Source organism: Cydia amplana, chromosome 12, assembly GCF_948474715.1.
Source record: "Cydia amplana chromosome 12, ilCydAmpl1.1, whole genome shotgun sequence".
NCBI classification, from domain to species: domain Eukaryota; kingdom Metazoa; phylum Arthropoda; class Insecta; order Lepidoptera; family Tortricidae; genus Cydia; species Cydia amplana.
Genome location: NC_086080.1, coordinates 5,763,857 through 5,783,649, shown reverse-complemented (window position 1 = coordinate 5,783,649; position 19,793 = coordinate 5,763,857). Strand labels below are relative to the sequence as shown.

Here is a 19,793-nt window from a genome sequence, read left to right as displayed (position 1 = left end):
TCCTTGTGGGTTAGTGGGATTCGAATTTACATTTCGTAATTTAAACTATTGTGACCTGGGGGGAGAAGTGGCGCAAATCCGTTTTATAGTTCATGGGGTTTTACAGTTAATTCCTAGATGGTTAAACTCTATAACGGCTTAGACAATTGTGTGGGATGGTCGCTCTGTCCCTTGGCTATGGATGTGTTAACATTCCGGGTTATAATTTCGCGGATATTTCATCGTATGACTGTCCAATTTGTCTGAATTGATAATTCGAATGTTTTAGGGCCCGTTGAGGGTTTATATGGATTTAACTCACCTTTTGTTAATCACAGGAAAATTATATAAAACTATATGTCCATATATATATTATGCGTGGGTAAAACGATATTTCTATGTGTATGGGTTCTTGGATATCAATCAATGTAACATTTGTTTAATTTACCTACTTATAATTAAAAACATAGATATTTACCGTAGGGTCCATGGGCGAAAAACTTGTGAAAAGTTATTTATATAAACTCATATGGCCTTGTGAATGGATCACCTCTATTACATTTTTTATTTACTTTAACTTGTCCTGGATGTCTAGTCCCTGTTTGTGTGTAATCAAATTTTGCAACTTTGTGACCCACTTCCGGATTTCTCATAAGGCTGAAATTTATGAGCTTACATTTTTACCTCAAAATGATATCTAATGTCATTTTGTTATCATTCGTCCATGCGGGACAAGTACGAGCTGAAGTGTAGGGGAGGTAGGTGACCATTGGGCAGCCGGGAAACTCGGGCACCCCCTTGTAAATGGTCCTGATTTACAAGGTGCCCGAGCGTCCCGACTAAGGTTCGAACGACGGATCTGAAATGTATGCGAAGATCCGCGGATCCGGATCCAGATCCGGATAATTTCATTCATTTCGGATCCGGATTGCAAAACCTACTCCCGACTGACCAATGGTCTCCTACCTCCCCTAGACATAAAAATCTATAAGGGTATGTTATTTCCTCTTTGTCTACATATTAGCCCTAACTAGTTCATACCAATTCAATTACACTGACTAAAGTTCCTTTTTGTTTGTTCCAGAGATATGCACGCCGAAGTTTGCGGCAGACCAGGCCTATGCGAGGCCATGAGGCCTGCCAGCGGTTCGGAACTCTTGCGCTTCTTGAGAAAAGTGGAGTTTACTGGCAAGTATTAAAGGCATTTTGGTATACATATTGAGTAGTTATATAATATTGTAACTGCGTTTTTAGAAAATTTAATTAAATAATACATGAAGGTACAAATGAAACAATATTTACATAAAACCTAAAAATAACAACTAAAACTAAATATAAAATATCTCTCCAAAGCTACCCGCTTCTGGAATGGAACCTAGAATGCTGGCGGCGTTGCCCCTTTGAACCGCCAGACTTAAACTTTGAGCCAAGAAGGAGCCCGCCCTGTGGTCGCCCGAGACACCTATTAGTCTGACCGACACTTCCTTTATTAACTGTATGGTGTCGGTCGACCATGGGCCCAGTGTTTCAATGGCGAGCGCCGCAAAATCGTATCGGTCCGTTAGGAACGCATATTTGCGGCGCTTTAGTGTCTGGGCCTGGTCCGCGGCAGTCCCGGGCTTCCGGGCCGATCCTTCAACGTGGGACGGTGCTAGCGTATCGACGCAGGTAGCGTCCCACGCTAAAGGGCGGCCAAGGCTCCAGGGCACAAGAGTGCAGCCGTCAGGTCTCTTGACGGCTGCGTTTTTACACGACTGCCCAAAAAAAGGAGTGTATTGTTTTCAGCGTTCATGTTTGTGGGTATGTAAGTTTCTTTGTTCCACCCTAGCAGCTAAATGCCTGAACCGATTTAGATGTATGATGTATCATTAGAATCCTTACGTCATCCCGAGTGACATAGGCTATATGACGTCATTATAAAAACAATATGGCGGACTAAATACGCCATATTGCGCAACATTTAGAAAAAAATATCTTGCAAACCCATCGAGTAGGGCATCAAAATGAAGCGCTTTGAAAGACGACCAATAATATATATACAATATGAGGGTTTAAGTCTAATTTCGAGAAAGTAAGAATTCACAAAATATGTTAAGAAAAGCTAATCTTATAAAACCAAATATTATCCTATTGTTGGGATATTCAAAGGAAGTGGCTTGACCACTGATCATAAAAAAAATGATACATAGGTAGGTATTATATTAATCATATTTTACTTGTTTTGAAACCAAGCCAATATGTTCTAAATTGCGCTAAAGGAATAGAAAAGTGTAAAAGTTCTTTGTAGAGAGTCTGAGATTGTAGAGTCCGTCTTCAGATATAACTCTGCACCCACTTTGACGGAACAAGGTGTAAAAGTGTCAGACCGAAGGCCGAGCTCTACGTAGGGATGACGGCCCGGAGCGTACGGCAGATGGGCTCTTCCTGCAACTTCCCCGAGTATTCAAATTGCAAAGGTCGAAAGCCGAGCTCCGCGTAGGGTTGAAGGCCCGGAGCATAAGACAGGCTCGGTGCGCGCTTCCAAATTTCCCAATATTATATTAATTACGAAGGCCGAGCTCCGCGTAGGGGGCAAAAAATGGGAGCTTGAGATAGATGGGCTCTTCCTGCAACTTACCCGAGTATTTTAATTACGAAGGCCGAAGGCCGAACTCCGCATATGGCCGACGGTCCGAAGCGTAAGGCAGGTGCGTGCTTCCTGTAACTTCCCCAAGTATCTTAATTGCGAAGGCCGAAGGCCGAGCTTCGCGTAGGGCCGAAGGCCCGGAGCGTAAGAAAAAGGTGCACGGTTTTTGCAGCTTCCCCAATAACTCAATTGCGAAGGCCGAAGGCCGAGTTTCGCGTAGGGCCGAAGGCCCGGAGCGTAAGCAAGGTGCACACTCTCTGTAGCTTCCCCAAGATTCCCAATCGCGAAGGCCGAAGGCCCAGCTTCGCGTAGGGCCGAAGGCCCGGAGCGTAAGAAAGGTGCATGGTTTTTGCAGCTTCCCCAAGTTCCTCAATTGCGAAAGGCCGAAGGCCGAGCTTCGCGTAGGGTCAAAGGCCCGGAGCGTAAGAAAGGTGCACGCTCTCTGTAGCTTCCCCAAGTATCTTAATTGCTAAGGCCGAAGGCCGAGTTTCGCGTAGGGCCGAAGACCCGGAGCGTAAGAAAGGTACATGCTTTATGTAACTTCCCCAAGTTTCTCAATCGCGAAGGCCGAAGGCCGAGCTTCGCGTAGGGCCGAAGGCCCGGAGCGTAAGAAAGGTGCATGCTTTCTGCAGCTTCCCCAAGTATCTTAATTGCGAAGGCCGAAGGCCGAGCATCGCGTAGGGCCGAAGGCCCGGAGCGTAAGAAAGGTGCACGCTCTCTGTAGCTTCCCCAAGTGTCCCAATCGCGAAGGCCGAAGGCCGAGCTTCGCGTAGGGCCGAGGGCCCGGAGCGTAAGAAAGGTGCATGGCTTTTGCAGCTTCCCCAAGTTTCTTAATTGCGAAGGCCGAAGGCCGAGCTTCGCGTAGGGTCAAAGGCCCGGAGAGTAAGAAAGGTGCACGGTTTTTGCAGCTTTCCCAAGTATCTTAATTGCGAAGGCCGAAGGCCGAGCTTCGCGTAGGGCCGAAGACCCGGAGCGTAAGAAAGGTGCACGCTTTATGTAACTTCCCCAAGTTTCTCAAACGCGAAGGCCGAAGGCCGAGCTTCGCGTAGGGCCGAAGGCCCGGAGCGTAAGAAAGGTGCATGCTTTCTGCAGCTTCCCTAAGTATGTTAATTGCGAAGGCCGAAGGCCGAGCTTCGTGTAGGGCCGAAGACCCGGAGCGTAAGAAAGGTGCACCCTTTATGTATCTTTCCCAATTTTCGCAATCGCGAAGGCCGAAGGCCGAGCTTCGCGTAGGGCCGAAGACCCGGAGCGTAAGAAAGGTGCATGCTTTCTGCAGCTTCCCCAAGTATCTTAATTGCGAAGGCCGAAGGCCGAGCTTCGCGTAGGGCCGAAGGCCCGGAGCGTAAGAAAGGTGCACGCATTCTGCAGCTTCCCCAAGTATCTTAATTGCGAAGGCCGAAAGCCAACTAATAGGAAATAATTATGTAGTTACAGAGATATTAAGCCATAGCACTTTTAAATACGTCTGGTTTTTGGGTCCGACCTATTTAGGTTTTTAAGCACGTTTCATGCTAACATATCAAAGATCAACATGATGAAAGCTCCTTCAAGCAACTCAATTTCCTTAAATCATAAAAAATGTGGTTGGTTTGTATGGTCACTAAAATGTATAAAATAAAATTAATTAATTAAAAATTAAAAAACACGACTGCAGTTTAAAATCGAACTGAAAAGCTAAAAATAATTTTTAGTTATGTTAGGTATTCAACTTAATGAATGTAAAATAGAATATAAGTGTTCAGTCCGGATCATAAACAGCAAACGGAAAAGTTTAGGCTCATTTAGGATCGTGACTGTACCTGTATATTTTATTTCGATTGCAGTCGGGGACCTGTGAATGGGAAAATTTCAATATATCAAGGTCCCCGACTGCAATAGAAATAAAATATGCAGGTACAGTCACGATCCTAAATGAGCCTAAACTTTTCCGTTTGCTGTTTATGATCCGGACTGAACACTTATATTCTATTTTACATTCATTAAGTTGAATACCTAACATAACTAAAAATTATTTTTAGCTTTTCAGTTCGATTTTAAACTGCAGTCGTGTTTTTTAATTTTTAATTAATTAAACTTCTTTCCACAAGATGGATAAACTTCCTATTAATGTTTGAGATTTGATTTGACCCAATGGAATTACAAAGTAATATGAAATGAACCGTGAACATGATGTGGGTTGGCTTAATAATTTCTTCATTGGTCTATTTGGCACTTAGAAGATTGATTGATTCATTGTGTTGTGAATAATTCGGAAATAAAACCTGTTTGTGAAAAACCGACTCAATTTAAAAGTTCAGTTTGCACTGATTTTTATTATTGTTTTGATTGATTAAGTAGGCCTTGGTTTAGAGATTTATGAACTAGGTACCTACCTAATAAGAAGATAAAATACAAAAAAAAACATGTGTATCCAAATCTGGGGGCCTAGCAAAGGAGACAATCGCACATCGATCTTATGGGGTTAACAAATGCCACAATAAGTCACATAACTATTTAATATTTAATTTACATTAGTCAGGTTTCGACTAGCATTTCCAATCAACGATTGTCACGTTACAACATTGTGTGTGTGGAAATTTGCTTTGCCACCCGACGAGTTATTATAATAAGGGATAATAACTAGCGATGCCACGAATATTCGGCAACTATTCGGTATTCGGCCTATTCAGCCAGTTTGCCGAATATTCGGTATTCGGCCGAATAGTATGCAACATTCGGCCGAATACAGAATATTCGGCAAACTGGCCGAATAGGCCGAAATTCGGTATTCGGCCGAATACCGAATATCTATTGCCACTACCTAAAAAGAAAAATTACATAATAAAAATACCAAAAATTAGGTATATTTAATATTTATATAAAATGTATTATTGGAAAGTTGTTAAATAGGAAGACCCTTTTTTAAGCATTTGTAAATTATGAAATATTTTATTTTTATCATGGGTCTGATTTGATTGACTACATTCATTAGTTCTGTTTTACAAAAAATATATCTTAGCAAACGTTGTGCTTTGTTGGGGAACAGTTTTCATAACAATTGTGACTCACAATGTTCGCATCTCATGCCGAATATTCGGTATTCGGCCGAGAGAGCGGCCTGGTATTCGGTATTCGGCTAAAACCACTATTCGTGGCATCTCTAATAATAACCCCTCGAGCGGCACTCTATAGATAAAACCATTATACTTGACTTTAAGAGTGTTTCTTTTATTTTTTCCATTTTTATATATTGTGACATTTTTGCCACTTTTGTGTTATTTCTAGTCAGGATCACGAGCCCTTTTCATCCTTATAGGAGAATAAAAGTGTCATTTCCATACATTTCCCAATTCTCCTTTTTTGTTACCGCCACACAAAGTATATGGGGAAATGGTAACACAATAGGAAAAAACTCTGGGACATTTTTTTATCCTATTAGGATCGAAAGAGCTCGTGATTCTGAGTAGAAATAACACAAAAGTGCCAAAAAAGTCACAATATATAAAAATGCCAAAAAATAAAAGAAACACTTTTAAATCAAATTTAAAAAAAAAGGCATACCCACTTTTACAAAGAGCATGACTCGCGCGAAGAATTTATTGGAGTTGATTTCATCTTTCTTAAGGCTTCGTTGCTACCTTGGCAACCATATTAGCATGAAATCTAAGTTTGCTGCTTGTTTTTAGTAAAGAACGTTTTATTTATTAAAATACTCGTATTGTGATAACGAACTGTTCTGAGGATTTTTGCGACAATGTTTGTCATTACTTTCATTTAACCAGTGTAAACACATTTTTTTCGTCTTTGGTGCCGTCGATGAAAGCCCGTCTGGCTACTAAGTTTACTTTTAAGAACAAAAAAAGGGCTATTCAAAAATGTCTTAAATCCAGACTTCTGTACAGGTCTAAGCGGCGACGAGTTCCGCTTCGACGGCAACGGGGACGGCCCGGCGCGCTACAACATTCTACACTTCAAGCAGGTCTCCAAGGGCAACTATCGCTGGCTCAAGGTCGGAGAGTACCTGGACGGGGAGCTACAGTTGGACCTGGACGGTAAGAGCTGGAGCTACAACATTCTACACTTCAAGCAGGTCTCCAGGGGCAACTACCCCTGGCTCAAGGTCGGAGAATACCTGGACGGGGAGCTACAGTTGGACCTGGACGGTAAGAGCTGGAGCTATAACATACTACACCTCAAGCAGGTCTCCAGGGGCAACTACCGCTGGCTCAAGGTCGGAGAATACCTGGACGGGGAGCTACAGTTAGACCTGGACGGTAAGAGCTGGAGCTACAACATACTCTTCAAACAGGTCTTTAGAGGCAACTATCGCTGGCTCAAGGTCGGAGAGTACCTGGACGGAGAGCTACAGTTGGACCTGGACGGTAAGAGCTGGAGCTACAACATACTACACTTCAAGCAGGTCTCCAGAAGCAACTACCGCTGGCTCAAGGTCGGAGAATACCTGGACGGGGAGCTACAGTTAGACCTGGACGGTAAGACCTGGAGCTACAACATTCTACACTTCAAGCAGGTCTCCAGGGGCAACTACCGCTGGCTCAAGGTCGGAGAATACCTGGACGGGGAGCTACAGTTGGACCTGGACGGTAAGAGCTGGAGCTATAACATACTACACCTCAAGCAGGTCTCCAGGGGCAACTACCGCTGGCTCAAGGTCGGAGAATACCTGGACGGGGAGCTACAGTTAGACCTGGACGGTAAGAGCTGGAGCTACAACATACTCTTCAAACAGGTCTTTAGAGGCAACTATCGCTGGCTCAAGGTCGGAGAGTACCTGGACGGAGAGCTACAGTTGGACCTGGACGGTAAGAGCTGGAGCTACAACATACTCTTCAAACAGGTCTTTAGAGGCAACTATCGCTGGCTCAAGGTCGGAGAGTACCTAGACGGAGAGCTACAGTTGGACCTGGACGGTAAGAGCTGGAGCTACAACATACTCTTCAATCAGGTCTCCAGAGGCACAATTTATATTCTAAATCCATAGATAGGGCCTGTGCGGAGAAGAGTCGTATAATGTATGGGCTCTCCTACATTTCACGACTCTTCTCTTTCCGCACAGACATAATTATTAATTAGTTTTACTTTCCATTCCGTATTGTAGTTGTACATTACATATATTTTTACAAATGTTACTAATGACGTAGTTTTTAGCTAGCAGTTTTTATTATGCATGCAGTCGAATTAAGAATATCCACTTTTCTAAATTACATACAAAATGCTATTTTACGATAATTACCTGCGCTTGTTAAAACTCGTACGTACTCATACTGGGTTGCCCATACATTAGCCCGTGGACAACGGTGACATATTAAAGCAAAAAGCACATCTATACGGAAAGTATTACGGTTCAAAATCAAATGTGCTTTTAGGAATGGCAAACAATTAAAAGTAAGAACCCTCTCTCATTAACAACGCTGCATCGTTAAGGAGAAAAATTGCTATCGCTTTTGAACGCCGTTAAAACAAAAAGTCACATTTTGTTATTTGGAATGGGAGAATGGTAAAATACGCGTTTATGGGCCCGATTCGGATTTTGAAATAGATATCTATAAGATATCTTTTAGACATCACCAAGATACGATAACGATATTTTTAGGATCTAACCTGTCAAATTTGACATTTCCGCGATTCTGGAGATACTCTTGAACTATTTCCACAAGATATGACTTAGAGATCCAATTCACATCTAATAGATATCTAACTCTATCTAACGTAAAAGTGACATTGATTGCCCGAATTGAGCTGCAAAAGAGAACTAGTTGAAATCTAAACTATAACGTATCTAGAATGGATATAGTACGTGTCGTCTCTTGTGAATATCTTGAAGTTCGAATACGGCAGTATTTTTTGCATGTTAACGAAGCCAATTGGACTGTTAAAACAGATCGGACATTATTTTTGGCACTGTAAGTTAGGTTAACACTGATTTAAAACTTTCACGATTTTTACACATTATTAAATTGTACGCGATTAAGTCCCGTTGTACAATTTAATAAAGTTAGGTTAGTTAGGGTAAGGGGGTTTTAGTCTCAATCATTGATAAGGCTAATAGTACCTACATAATTACCTATTCAAGAGTCTCAATTATAGAAATGACGTATCTTTGGACATCTACATGAATAAGAAATATCTTTCTGGAAATGCTATTTTATTTATGTAGGTAGACGGCTATTTATAAAAATTCAATATAATTCAATTTCAATTTCAATTTCTTTATTCATAACGTAAGTTACATGTCAATTTTATTATACATATTTACATCCTAATTTTATATTAACAATAATAAGTATCTCATTTCAATAATCACATATAACATTGTTTGGATTCATAAATTCATCGAATGAGTAGAACGCCTTATCTATTAAATATTCCTTTAGCTTTCTAATAAACATATTGTCTGATAATTCTGCTGACTTCAAATTATTTGGCAAACGATTATAAATTCTAGGACCTATGTACCACACACATTGTTCATACTTATAACTATAGCGAAAAATTAAATAAATTAATTCAGTTCTATTCTCATTTACGACGCACGATTATAGCGGACATACGACGTCACTGCAGATAATTCAATAGCTTAACTTCTATCCTCTTAATATTTGTTCTACAAATTAAATTGCCATCCTGCCCTGTTTGCACACACTCTAGGAAATCTAGATTTTATCCATGCTCTGCTAAAATGTAGGTCGGGTGCACTGACGTTAACAGAATCTGTAGAAAAATGTGAACACGTCCCATTCGATAAAGGGGAACCAGATAGTACATAATTACCAAAGTATAAGGACTGAAAACAGTAATCTAACTCCTAATACTCAGGCATAATGCCCGTTCCAGAAATCTCGGACGTAAATGACTGCTAGCAAAGGCGACCTTGCTTATTCAATATAGTTGTGTTTTTGTAGAAAGTATCGTCACATTTTATTGCTGCTTCCTGCGCTATTGAGATTGCGCGATTAACACGGAAGTTTATAAATAAGTACTATGCCGTCGAGTTTGGGCTCTTTGGAAATTTTACTGTGCATAAAAAGCCAGCAATACCTAATAGTTATTTGTTTTACAGGTGGCTTAAGTTGCTGTTTAACCCCTTGTGCTAATATGATACGAGCAATCCAAATATTCTAAAACAAAACCACGAGCGTAACAAATAGTTCAAAAAGTGAAATCTTGAGCGTTGCAGGGTTTTAAGCCATGAGGGTTAAACAAACTTTAGGTACTACCGACAAAAAATTTCACCATCCCCATCCCCCCAGGAAAATACTTAATTTATCCAAATGATAAAGTCAAATTCAAATGAAAGCTATTAAACATTTACCATTCGGAATCATATCATGCTACAAATTACTTTGCCACTCTTGTGGATAAAAATGCAACTTGCTCATCCGTTTTTGAAGAAAAAAGAGTGTTTACGAGCTGGTCGTGGCGAAAAAGCAAGGTCAATGTGGCTAGGCTCATAGGGTCGCCCCTACTAGCGTTTTTATCGAACAACGAAAAAAATGATAATTTCATCGACAAAGCAGCGATTTGTTTTAGTTTCAGCAATCAAAAGCAGATGTTTTTTTTTCCTACGATTGAAAATCAAAGAAATAATACGCTCGTGGACTGAATAGCTCCTATGACGGAATTAGCCACATTGACCTTGCCTATAATTTTTTCGACAGGTTATATTTTGTCCCAAGTTACACTACTCTTTTTAATTCTATTCTGCTATTACTTGCGCGGTGCAAATGGATAGTACGTTTCATTTCATAGAATCGAAGTGGTTCAGGCACAATCTTTCGGAGTAGCTAGCCGCATCAATACCCTGTGTTTTTACACTTTCTATTTTATTAGAATGGTTTCCTGTATGTTCTAGGTTTCTTACGGTTTCTTCCATGAAGTAAGATAGATAAAGTACCTACTATTGTAACAGGGTTGCAGCTTAGTAGCTGCATAGTGACTAGATATAATAGGTAGTTCTAGTCACTGTAGTTTTATTGTCAGTGAATGCTCAGCGTTGCTGTGTCTTTTCAACTCTTTTCTTTCATTAGTAATACCAGGCGTGTCTCACTCCGCGATTTCGTCGCTTTGCTACAGGTAGCTAAAAGTACATCCGTTCGGCCCCAATTTTGGGGAAAGCCATAAGCCGCGCGTGGCGCTGTCGCCACCTAGCGGCCACATCGTAACAGAGTGAGTCTTCTGTACTTAGTACTATTATTTATTCTGTGGTAATACTCATTAGATAATAGTAAGGGGGGTCCATTAATTACGTGAGGTGTAGTTGGAATGGAAGGGCGTCAAGCAGAATATCGCCAAATAACCAAATAACGCGTGGGTGAGAAGGGGGCTCGGCAAACATCACGAAACTTATTTTTAGCAATAATAGTGTAAACTGATTAAGATATGACGAAATCTGATACAACTCTTCAAATACTACGTGCGAATTGTGTTTTTCCAACGCATGTACTACAGTCGACACACAAATTTTCGAGTCAAGGCTACTCTCACGATATTTCACCAAAGGAGAAGGGGAGGTCAAAAAATTTACAAAAACACCTAATAAAATAAATTACTTTAAACTTTTTTTTCGTTCCAACAGAGATACAATTCAAGTTGGACTCCCGTCGGCCCCCGGAGTCCGTGTGCAGCGCCGAGTGCGAGCTGGGACAGGCCAAGCAGTACGTCGAGGGGGAGAGCTGCTGCTGGCACTGCTTCAACTGCACGCAGTACGAGGTAAACATTCCATAACACCTCAGAGTTCTTTAGACCTTGTTTGATGTTGGTGTGTGCGCCACATTTGATGGGAAGATTGGAGATTAAATAGAATGTCACGCTTTACGCAGCGTAGCCTACGCTGCGTACATAGGGTGCCTACAGTTTTCATTGGGTACCAAGGTCTCAGTCATCGCCCTAGCTAGCTAGTTGTTAAGTCACAGGTCATTCGACGTAGCACCTGTCTTTTTGCACAGACTAAATAGAAAGAGGTGGATAGTCACGCCTTGAACCGCTCGGTAAGACAAGGACTGATGCGAACATCCTATATACATTGCATTTTACATTACCTACATTTTAAATAGCACCACTCTTTAATTTACTTCCTTAATATATTCCATTTTATAGCACCCGTTTTTAACCCCTTTCTAACTGCATTATAAACTTCCGCTCGTCTAAGTTAACAGTAAGTTATTCTATGGTCCCCCAGCGACTTTTTAAACGTACATAGAATATTTCCGCCTTGCTCGTAGTTTACGGTGAATGAAACCTTAACGACCAACACACCACCACTCTCTGTGGAGGCAACTTTCTTTAACAAGTTGTCCCCAAGTCCTTATAACAATTTAAAACGTTCCACTCCCACTATAGTTTTAGATGTTTTTTACGGCATGCAATGTTTCTGTTACAAATTTTTCATTGATACATTAAAGTCAAAAGTCAAAAGAATTTATTGCAAACATATTACATACATAATATTAGTTAGGTAATACATACTTGCATTGACGATAGTGACATTAAACCAATATATAGGTAGGATAGGTTCGTTAGGTTGCTTTAGATGCCCGAAGGGCAAACTGCCCAGAAATTTGAGCCCCGCGTAGCGGAGCTCCGTCGACTCAGGAAACGGGTCAAACATTTTCACGTTTCACGATATGCCTAGGAATTTCACGATATGCCTGATCTTACGATCGGCCGCCGACACATATACTGCAACAATACAAGCTTGTATATAATAAACCCTACTTCAAAGCATGAAGCTGATTTTAATAGCGTAACATAACACTTAATAAGCGATTTAAATTTGTACTTTACAACTTACGACTTCTAAGGCTGAGGATTGTTGACGGTAACAAGTTTAAGTATGTGTTATTCACCTAACCTATTCTAATTTTCCGTCAGATACGTTCACCAGAGGTCGAGACGGCGTGCGTCGTGTGCAGTCGAGGCACGCTACCCGACCCTACTAGGACTCACTGTATGCCAATACCCGAGGCATACCTGCGACCCGATTCTGCCTGGGCTATTGGAGCTATGTCGTTTTCTTCTGTTGGCATCTTGGTTACAGCGTACGTATAATAAACTGTAATCGGGTCTCGCTACCTAGGACTCACTGCATGCCAATACCCGAGGCATATCTGCGACCCGAATCTGCCTGGGCTATTGGAGCTATATCGTTCTCTTCTGTTGGCATCTTGGTCACAGCGTACGTATACTATAGTTGGGTTGCCCTATCTGACCCTACTAGACCCGATTCCGCCTATTGGAGCTACATATGCTCTTTTGTTAGTATCTTAGGGTCGGTTGCACCAAACTGTTTGTGATGACAAAGAGTTGACTAAATTTTATGTTGTAATCATTTATTTACAAACAAGATATATACAGTGGTATTACTAAAAGAAATTAAAAACTAGCTTAAATCTAAAATAGGCCCTTGAGGCAGTGTACCCTACCAAGGATGCTGGCGACATTTCCTCGCTGTATCGCAATGCTGATACGTTGTGCAAGGTAGCCGCCAGCTCTTCGGTCGCCAGTTAAATTTTATTGTATGGAAAGTTTCATAGTAAACCGCCGTGGCGCGCCGGGTGACGTTGATCAGTCTGTCAAGTGCGGATGTTGCAACTGGCACTAAGTCAGCGTACGTTTAACACATTAACCTGCTAAATATGTAGTCGCACGCTATTATCCACCTGCATGCCTACCTAATATACCCGAGACATTTTCTTGTGTGGGCATCTTGGTAGAGTTAGAGTTAGACCAAGAAAACACTGCAACGATTTTGATAGCATACGCAGTGCAAGTGTTATTTACACGTCATAATTTCATAGAAGTTTGACGTTTAAAATAACACTAGCAGTGAGTGTACTATCAAAATCGTTGCAGACTTATCTTGGTCTAACTCTATACAACATTTAGTTCAAACACCGAAACTAGTTAGAACTTGAAATCGCGTCGAATGTCTAAGCTTAAGCGGGGTAAGTTTAGACGTTTGTGGCAAGGCTATGCTGATTCGTATATCTTACAAAATTCAGACTGCATTTTAGTGTTAGTCTGTGGGTGATTAAAATAACTAAACAATTCACCTGAGGAAACGGCATTCGATTTTTACGGAAGCGCTGGCGGCCTAGCGGTAAGAGCGTGCGACTTGCAATCTGGAGGTCGCGGCTCGAACCCCGGCTCGTACCAATGAGTTTTTCGGAACTTATGTACGAAATATCATTTGATATTTACCAGTCGCTTTTCGGTGAAGGAAAACATCGTGAGGAAACCGAACTAATCCCAATACGGGTTTGTAGTTTACCCTCTGGGTTGGAAGGTCAGATGGCATTCGCTGTCGTAAAAACTAGTGCCCACGACAATTAGTGGGATTAGTTGCCAAGCGGACCCCAGGCTCCCATGAGCCGTGGCAAAATGCCGGGTTAACGCGAGGAAGAAGAAGAATCTTATTTTGTTATGATCTTAACTCCTGCGGCATCGCGGTCGTATTACTTGCAGGCACCTTGCAGGAGAAAGAAAGTTGCAGCATTCCATCATAACACCTTGACTTTCAGTTTCGTGTGTGGTGTGTGGGTGCGGCACAGTTCGACGCCTGTCGTGCGTGCGAGCGGGAGGGAGCTATCGTACGTCCTGCTCGCCGGCATACTGATGTGCTACCTCGTTACCTTCGCGCTGGTCTTCCGTCCCACGGACATCATGTGCTCCATTCAAAGGTAAACTATTCTATAATTATATTATAAATTTTTCACCTCAGCAGCTCGAACAAGGGTACTTTGCTCGCATTTTACTCACTGAAAGAGACAAAATGAGCAAAATGCGATTTTGCTCACTGTTTTTAAGTAGCAAAGTACCCTTGTTCGAGCTGCTGAGGTGAAAATGTAATTGTTGGTATATCTTAAGAAAACATGAGTGAATAGAGGTAAGTGATGAACATTTTTCGGGTTCTCTAATATGTTCTCACTGCTGAGGTGAAAAGTTTTGTGAACTACACGAGATCAAAGTTATTTACATCTCGTGCGCTTTTGAGTCCCTTACTACGCTCAAGATTCTAAATTAGATTCACTCGCTAAGCCGCTACGCTCGTGAATCTAGTATAGAATCTTTCGCTTGCACGGGACTTAAAATAAGCACTCGAAGAAATATCAAATTTTGATCTCTTGTTGTACAAATAACTATTGTCTCGTTTAACTATCAGTGCTCCATGCCTGTCACGTTCTAATAAGTATGTAAGTGCGAAAGTTACAGGCATAGTGACAAGCGATAAAAATGGAACCATGCTGCCACCCTCAGCCTAAAATCACTTTACACTGTGCCAGACTGTGCAGGGTCAAGTCAAGTAAACGTCATCAAGTTTGACGTTTAAAATAACACTACTGCAGTCTGTGCTATCAAAATCGCTGCCAACTTAGCGTGGTCTGACTCTATGGCTCCAATCCGCCATCCCCAATCTCATTGAACCAAACCAACACGCCGCAGTAAAGATACAAGTCCGCCGGACGGGACTGAAACCACTTTAAACTTTCCCTCGCCATCTACAAGTTTAAATCGAATTATGAATTGGTTATTTACTTAATTTCTGGTGTAATAAAGTTGGAATAAACATGGGCTTTACTAATAAGGGACGTAATATAAAATGTTCCCCTAAGAATAAAGTTAGACCGAGGTTAAGTCTGCAACGGTTTTTATTAATGATAGCACACGCAGTGAAAGTGTTATTTATACGTCATAATTGCATAGAAGTTATGACGTTTAAAATAACACTTGCACTGCGTGTGCTATCAAAATCATTGCAGACTTATCTTGGTCTAACTCTAAGACAGTTTGAGTGTGAAATAGTGAACCTTTTTTGGCAGGTTTTTAACCTAAAATTTTCAAAAGAAATGGTGCCATACTGTGCATGATTGGAGAATTATAATTATGTATGTCTTTCATTAAACATCAAAAACATAAAAGACGAATAAAACATTCAAGTTTTAACGCGCAAAGCGGTAGAAATTTTACAGGTGTTTTTATAAAATTTTCTCTTTAATGCTTTATGATTAATGCCAGTACTTTATTAGCTTTAAGGATGAATCACGTAAGACCGGGCCGTGACCGGGCCCCGGAGCTTCCGGCGCTTACTTTTCTATGACAGATGACCGGTGATCACGTAATGATTTCCATGGAAAACGAAGCTCCGGAAGCTCCGGCCCGGACACGGCCCGGTCTAACGTGAGTCATCTTTTAGTTTCCAAACTCTGAGGCTGATAACCAAGATTAGCCACTCACTAGTTCTAAAGGCAATTCCCGCTACTAATACATACATATGAAGGCATTAGCACGTAGGTATGCTTTAGAATGCGAATAGGTAATATGCTCCGACTCTGTGCTTGAATACGTAAATAATGTGACATTACAAAAGGAAAACAGGGATTACCATATACAGGGTTACCTCATAAATAAGTTTTACACTACGTATAGAAAAATAGAGAGAAGACAATAAAGTTGTGTGCCTCAGGAGAAGAGAGTTCGGAGAGCCTAGGTCTCCATTAACTTAGTGTTAGTAGGTACAAGTACTTATGACTCACGACAGTAAATACGACTAATAATAGCTAGTTGTACCTAGCCTAGGTATGATGTGCACAAAAGTAACCTGAGGTTACGGTACCGCTTTGTCATATTCAGATGCCAAAACGATCGAGTTTATTAAACGTTTCCTGTCACTGGCATATTGATGAATACGCCCTGTATCTCCCCATAATGTCGGCTACACATCTTCGTAATAGAAAAAAGTTATAATACCTGTCAACCGAATATAACATATTTTAGGCCTTCGGCTATAAATTCACCGCTGTCAAGTAAGCAATATATTTTGTATGAAAGAAATAATGATATATGAACTAGCTACCCTTTTAAATGCGGCTAAACAAAGTGACGGAATAAGGAAAGTTAACTTCGGTTAACTTGGATTTTTATTGTATAGTCTGTCAAGTCATTTCCGTCAGTAGAAAAAAAACGGCAAATTTAAAAAAAAAATATGCGATGGGTTATTGTCCCATAGAAATTTTGAATTACGGACCTTTTCTACTGATAAAGTTGTTTGACCGGCTATAGGTTATATTTTTATGAATTAATGGCGGCAATAAAAATACCTGGCAATGGCAATATTTACTGTACAGTAGATAAGCATCACGATTATCGATCCCTTTAGCCACTAGCCTTTGCATGCTAGCCACTTTTAAATAACTATGAAGAGTAAATAAATATGAAGAGTGATAATTATTATCATATTAATATTCCTATTAGAGTATAGACTATCTTTAGTTCATAGGCCTTACTATCTTTGTGCACAAGGAAAATAATGAAATCTAAAATACTACCCTGCGGTACACCGAAATTCACCATAGTATTTTTGAAGTGAAAACTTTAGCGGCGCTGTGCACTTTTTAAGGTGGGGAAAAAATGTTAAACTCGAGACAGCGTAAGACGGATATGTGACCGAAAAACTGTTACATGTAATGTCATTGAGTTTTTCTTTCTTGATTTAAATGCCATCTAGTGAGTTTCGCTCTAACTGGTATTAATATAACTAGAGTTCTAACAGTGATGTGCTTAGGGGTTTCAACTAATTAACGCTAACGCTAGATGGCGTTAACCTCAATTATACATAGTGCATTTTGCAATAGTCATTGAGTTTTCACTTCTGCCGGCACTCCCTGAGTGCAACCCGTTGTTTTTTTAGGGTTCCGTACCCAAAGGGTAAAAACGGGGCCCTATTACTAAGACTCCGCTGTCCGTCCGTCCGTCCGTCCGTCCGTCCGTCTGTCACCAGGCTGTATCTCACTAACCGTGATAGCTAGACAGTTGAAATTTTCACAGATGATGTATTTCTGTTGCTGCTATAGCAACAAATACTAAAAAGAGAATAAAATAAAGATTTAAGTGGGGCTCCCATACAACAAACGTGATTTTTGACCGAAGTTAAGCAACGTCGGGCGGGGTCAGTACTTGGATGGGTGACCGTTTTTTTGCTTGTTTTGCTCTATTTTTTGTTGATGGTGCGGAACCCTCCGTGCGCGAGTCCGACTCGGACTTGGCCGGTTTTTTTTTTGTTAAACTTGTAAGTTCGTTCCCACAGGTTCGGCACCGGTTTCTGCTTCACTGTGGTGTACGCTGCTCTGCTGACGAAGACGAACCGCATCTCCCGCATCTTCAACGCGAGCAAACATTCGGCCAAGCGGCCTATCCTCATATCTCCCAGCTCGCAGCTCGCGATATGTGCAGGCTTGGTGTCTATACAGGTATGACAGTGTTGTGAATAACGCTCATTTTTAGGCTTCAAGACTCGAGCCCTAAAGACTCGTAAGTCTTGAAGACTCGACTATAATAATATTTGAGAATTGTATTTATCAAACGAGCGAGCGAAGCGAAGCGAAGTTCTTACATTCGACTTTGAACACACGGCTGGCTAGGGGCACGTCCCGGCATTTCAATGTTTTTAAGCTGAACTTTCAGAGGATAGTTTGATACTCAATAACTTAAGTAAATTTATTCTAATTTAAATGAAATTGGGTGAACGTATAGTCGAGGGCATTATATTTTAGTAATTAAATTTTGAGCTGGCTTGAACAAGAGGTTATTGAGCTAGAGCTATTCTGGTCATGTTAATTGCAAGAAAGTATGGTCGAGTTTGGTATCAAATGAAAGTGCTCGGTTTACACATTTATAATATTGTTTTTTTAAAGATTTTTTTTTTAAATTATGACAATTTTGGAATCCAAGATGGCGGCCATGTCATTAAACTGTCATTAAATCGTAATGGATATCATTTTATAGGTTTTAGGGGGCGCAGATTTCGAAAATGATGATTATTTTGGATTCCAAAATGGCGGCCATGCACTCCATGCAGTATGTCATAAAAGTCGTCATGGATATCGTTTTATAGGTTTTAGGAGGCGCAGATTTCGAAAATGATGACCATTTTGGATTCCAAGATGGCGGTCATCCAGTATGTCATAAAAGTCGTCAAGGATGTCGTTTTATAGGTATTAGGGGGCGCAGATTCCGAAAATGATGACCATTTTGGATTCCAAAATGGCGGCCATGCACCATGTCATAAAAGTCGTCATGGATGTCGTTTTATATGTTTTAGGGGGCACAGATTTCGAAAATGATGACCATTTTAGATTCCAAGATGGCGGCCATGCACTATGTCATAAAAGTCGTCATGGATGTCGTTTTATAGGTTTTAGGGGGCGCAGATTTCGAAAATGATGACCATTTTAGATTCCAAGATGGCGGCCATGCAGTATGTCATAAAAGTCGTCATGGATGTCGTTTTATAGGTTTTAAGGGGCGCAGATTTCGAAAATGATGACCATTTTAGATTCCAAGATGGCGGCCATGCAGTATGTCATTAAAGTCGTCATGGATGTCGTTTTATAGGTTTTGAGGGGCGCAGATTTCGAAAATGATGACCATTTTGGATTCCAAAATGGCGGCCATGCACTATGTCATAAAAGTCGTCATGGATGTCGTTTTATATGTTTTAGGGGGCACAGATTTCGAAAATCATGACCATTTTAGATTCCAAGATGGCGGCCATGCACTATGTCATAAAAGTCGTCATGGATGTCGTTTTATAGGTTTTAGGGAGCGCAGATTTTGAAAATGATGACCATTTTAGATTCCAAGATGGCGGCCATGCAGTATGTCATAAAAGTCGTCATGGATGTCGTTTTATAGGTTATAGGGGGCTCAGATTTCGAAAATGATGACTATTTTGGAATCCAAGATGGTGGCCATGCACTATGTCATAAAAGTCGTCATGGATGTGTTTTATATAGTGTTGAGTCGCTCACTCGCGAGGCACCTCTTTTGTACCGCTCATTATGTTAAATTGTCGCAGTACTTCACACCGCAAAAATGTCTTACTTCACTCCTCCATTCATTTTATTCATTTACTCGCGCGCATCACATACACAAATCATTCACACACTTCAAATTTCAAAAAACTCTCATCCTTTCAAATTCACTCGCGGTCTCGCGGGCCTCGCGGGCCTCATAGCTTACACGCCCCTCACAACCACCTCTCGCGCGAGGCGCGAGCCGCTAGGTGCTCGCCGGCTCACTGACACTCAAATTAAGAAACGAGTAACCGTCCACACTGTCAACTGCCGAACTACAAACCTTATTGCAATGGCAAAAGGTCCACCGAGAAATGCGTTGAGTTTGTACCATTCAC

At 41.1% G+C, this 19,793-nt stretch overlaps 2 protein-coding genes across 2 annotated transcripts in view; one reads left to right on the top strand and one right to left on the bottom strand.

The window, feature by feature from the left end:
- LOC134652818 (uncharacterized) overlaps positions 1 to 19,793 on the bottom strand; it is a 326,718-nt gene that overhangs the window by 84,763 nt on the left and 222,162 nt on the right. The window lies entirely within an intron of this gene.
- Positions 1 to 19,793, top strand: part of LOC134652857 (metabotropic glutamate receptor 2-like) — a 302,800-nt gene that overhangs the window by 267,253 nt on the left and 15,754 nt on the right. The window contains exons 8-13 of the mRNA XM_063508055.1: positions 1,064 to 1,167; positions 6,487 to 6,636; positions 11,181 to 11,314; positions 12,476 to 12,642; positions 14,125 to 14,283; positions 17,688 to 17,850. Coding sequence (XP_063364125.1) covers positions 1,064 to 1,167; positions 6,487 to 6,636; positions 11,181 to 11,314; positions 12,476 to 12,642; positions 14,125 to 14,283; positions 17,688 to 17,850 — 877 coding nt within the window. The remainder of the gene's footprint in view (positions 1 to 1,063; positions 1,168 to 6,486; positions 6,637 to 11,180; positions 11,315 to 12,475; positions 12,643 to 14,124; positions 14,284 to 17,687; positions 17,851 to 19,793) is intronic.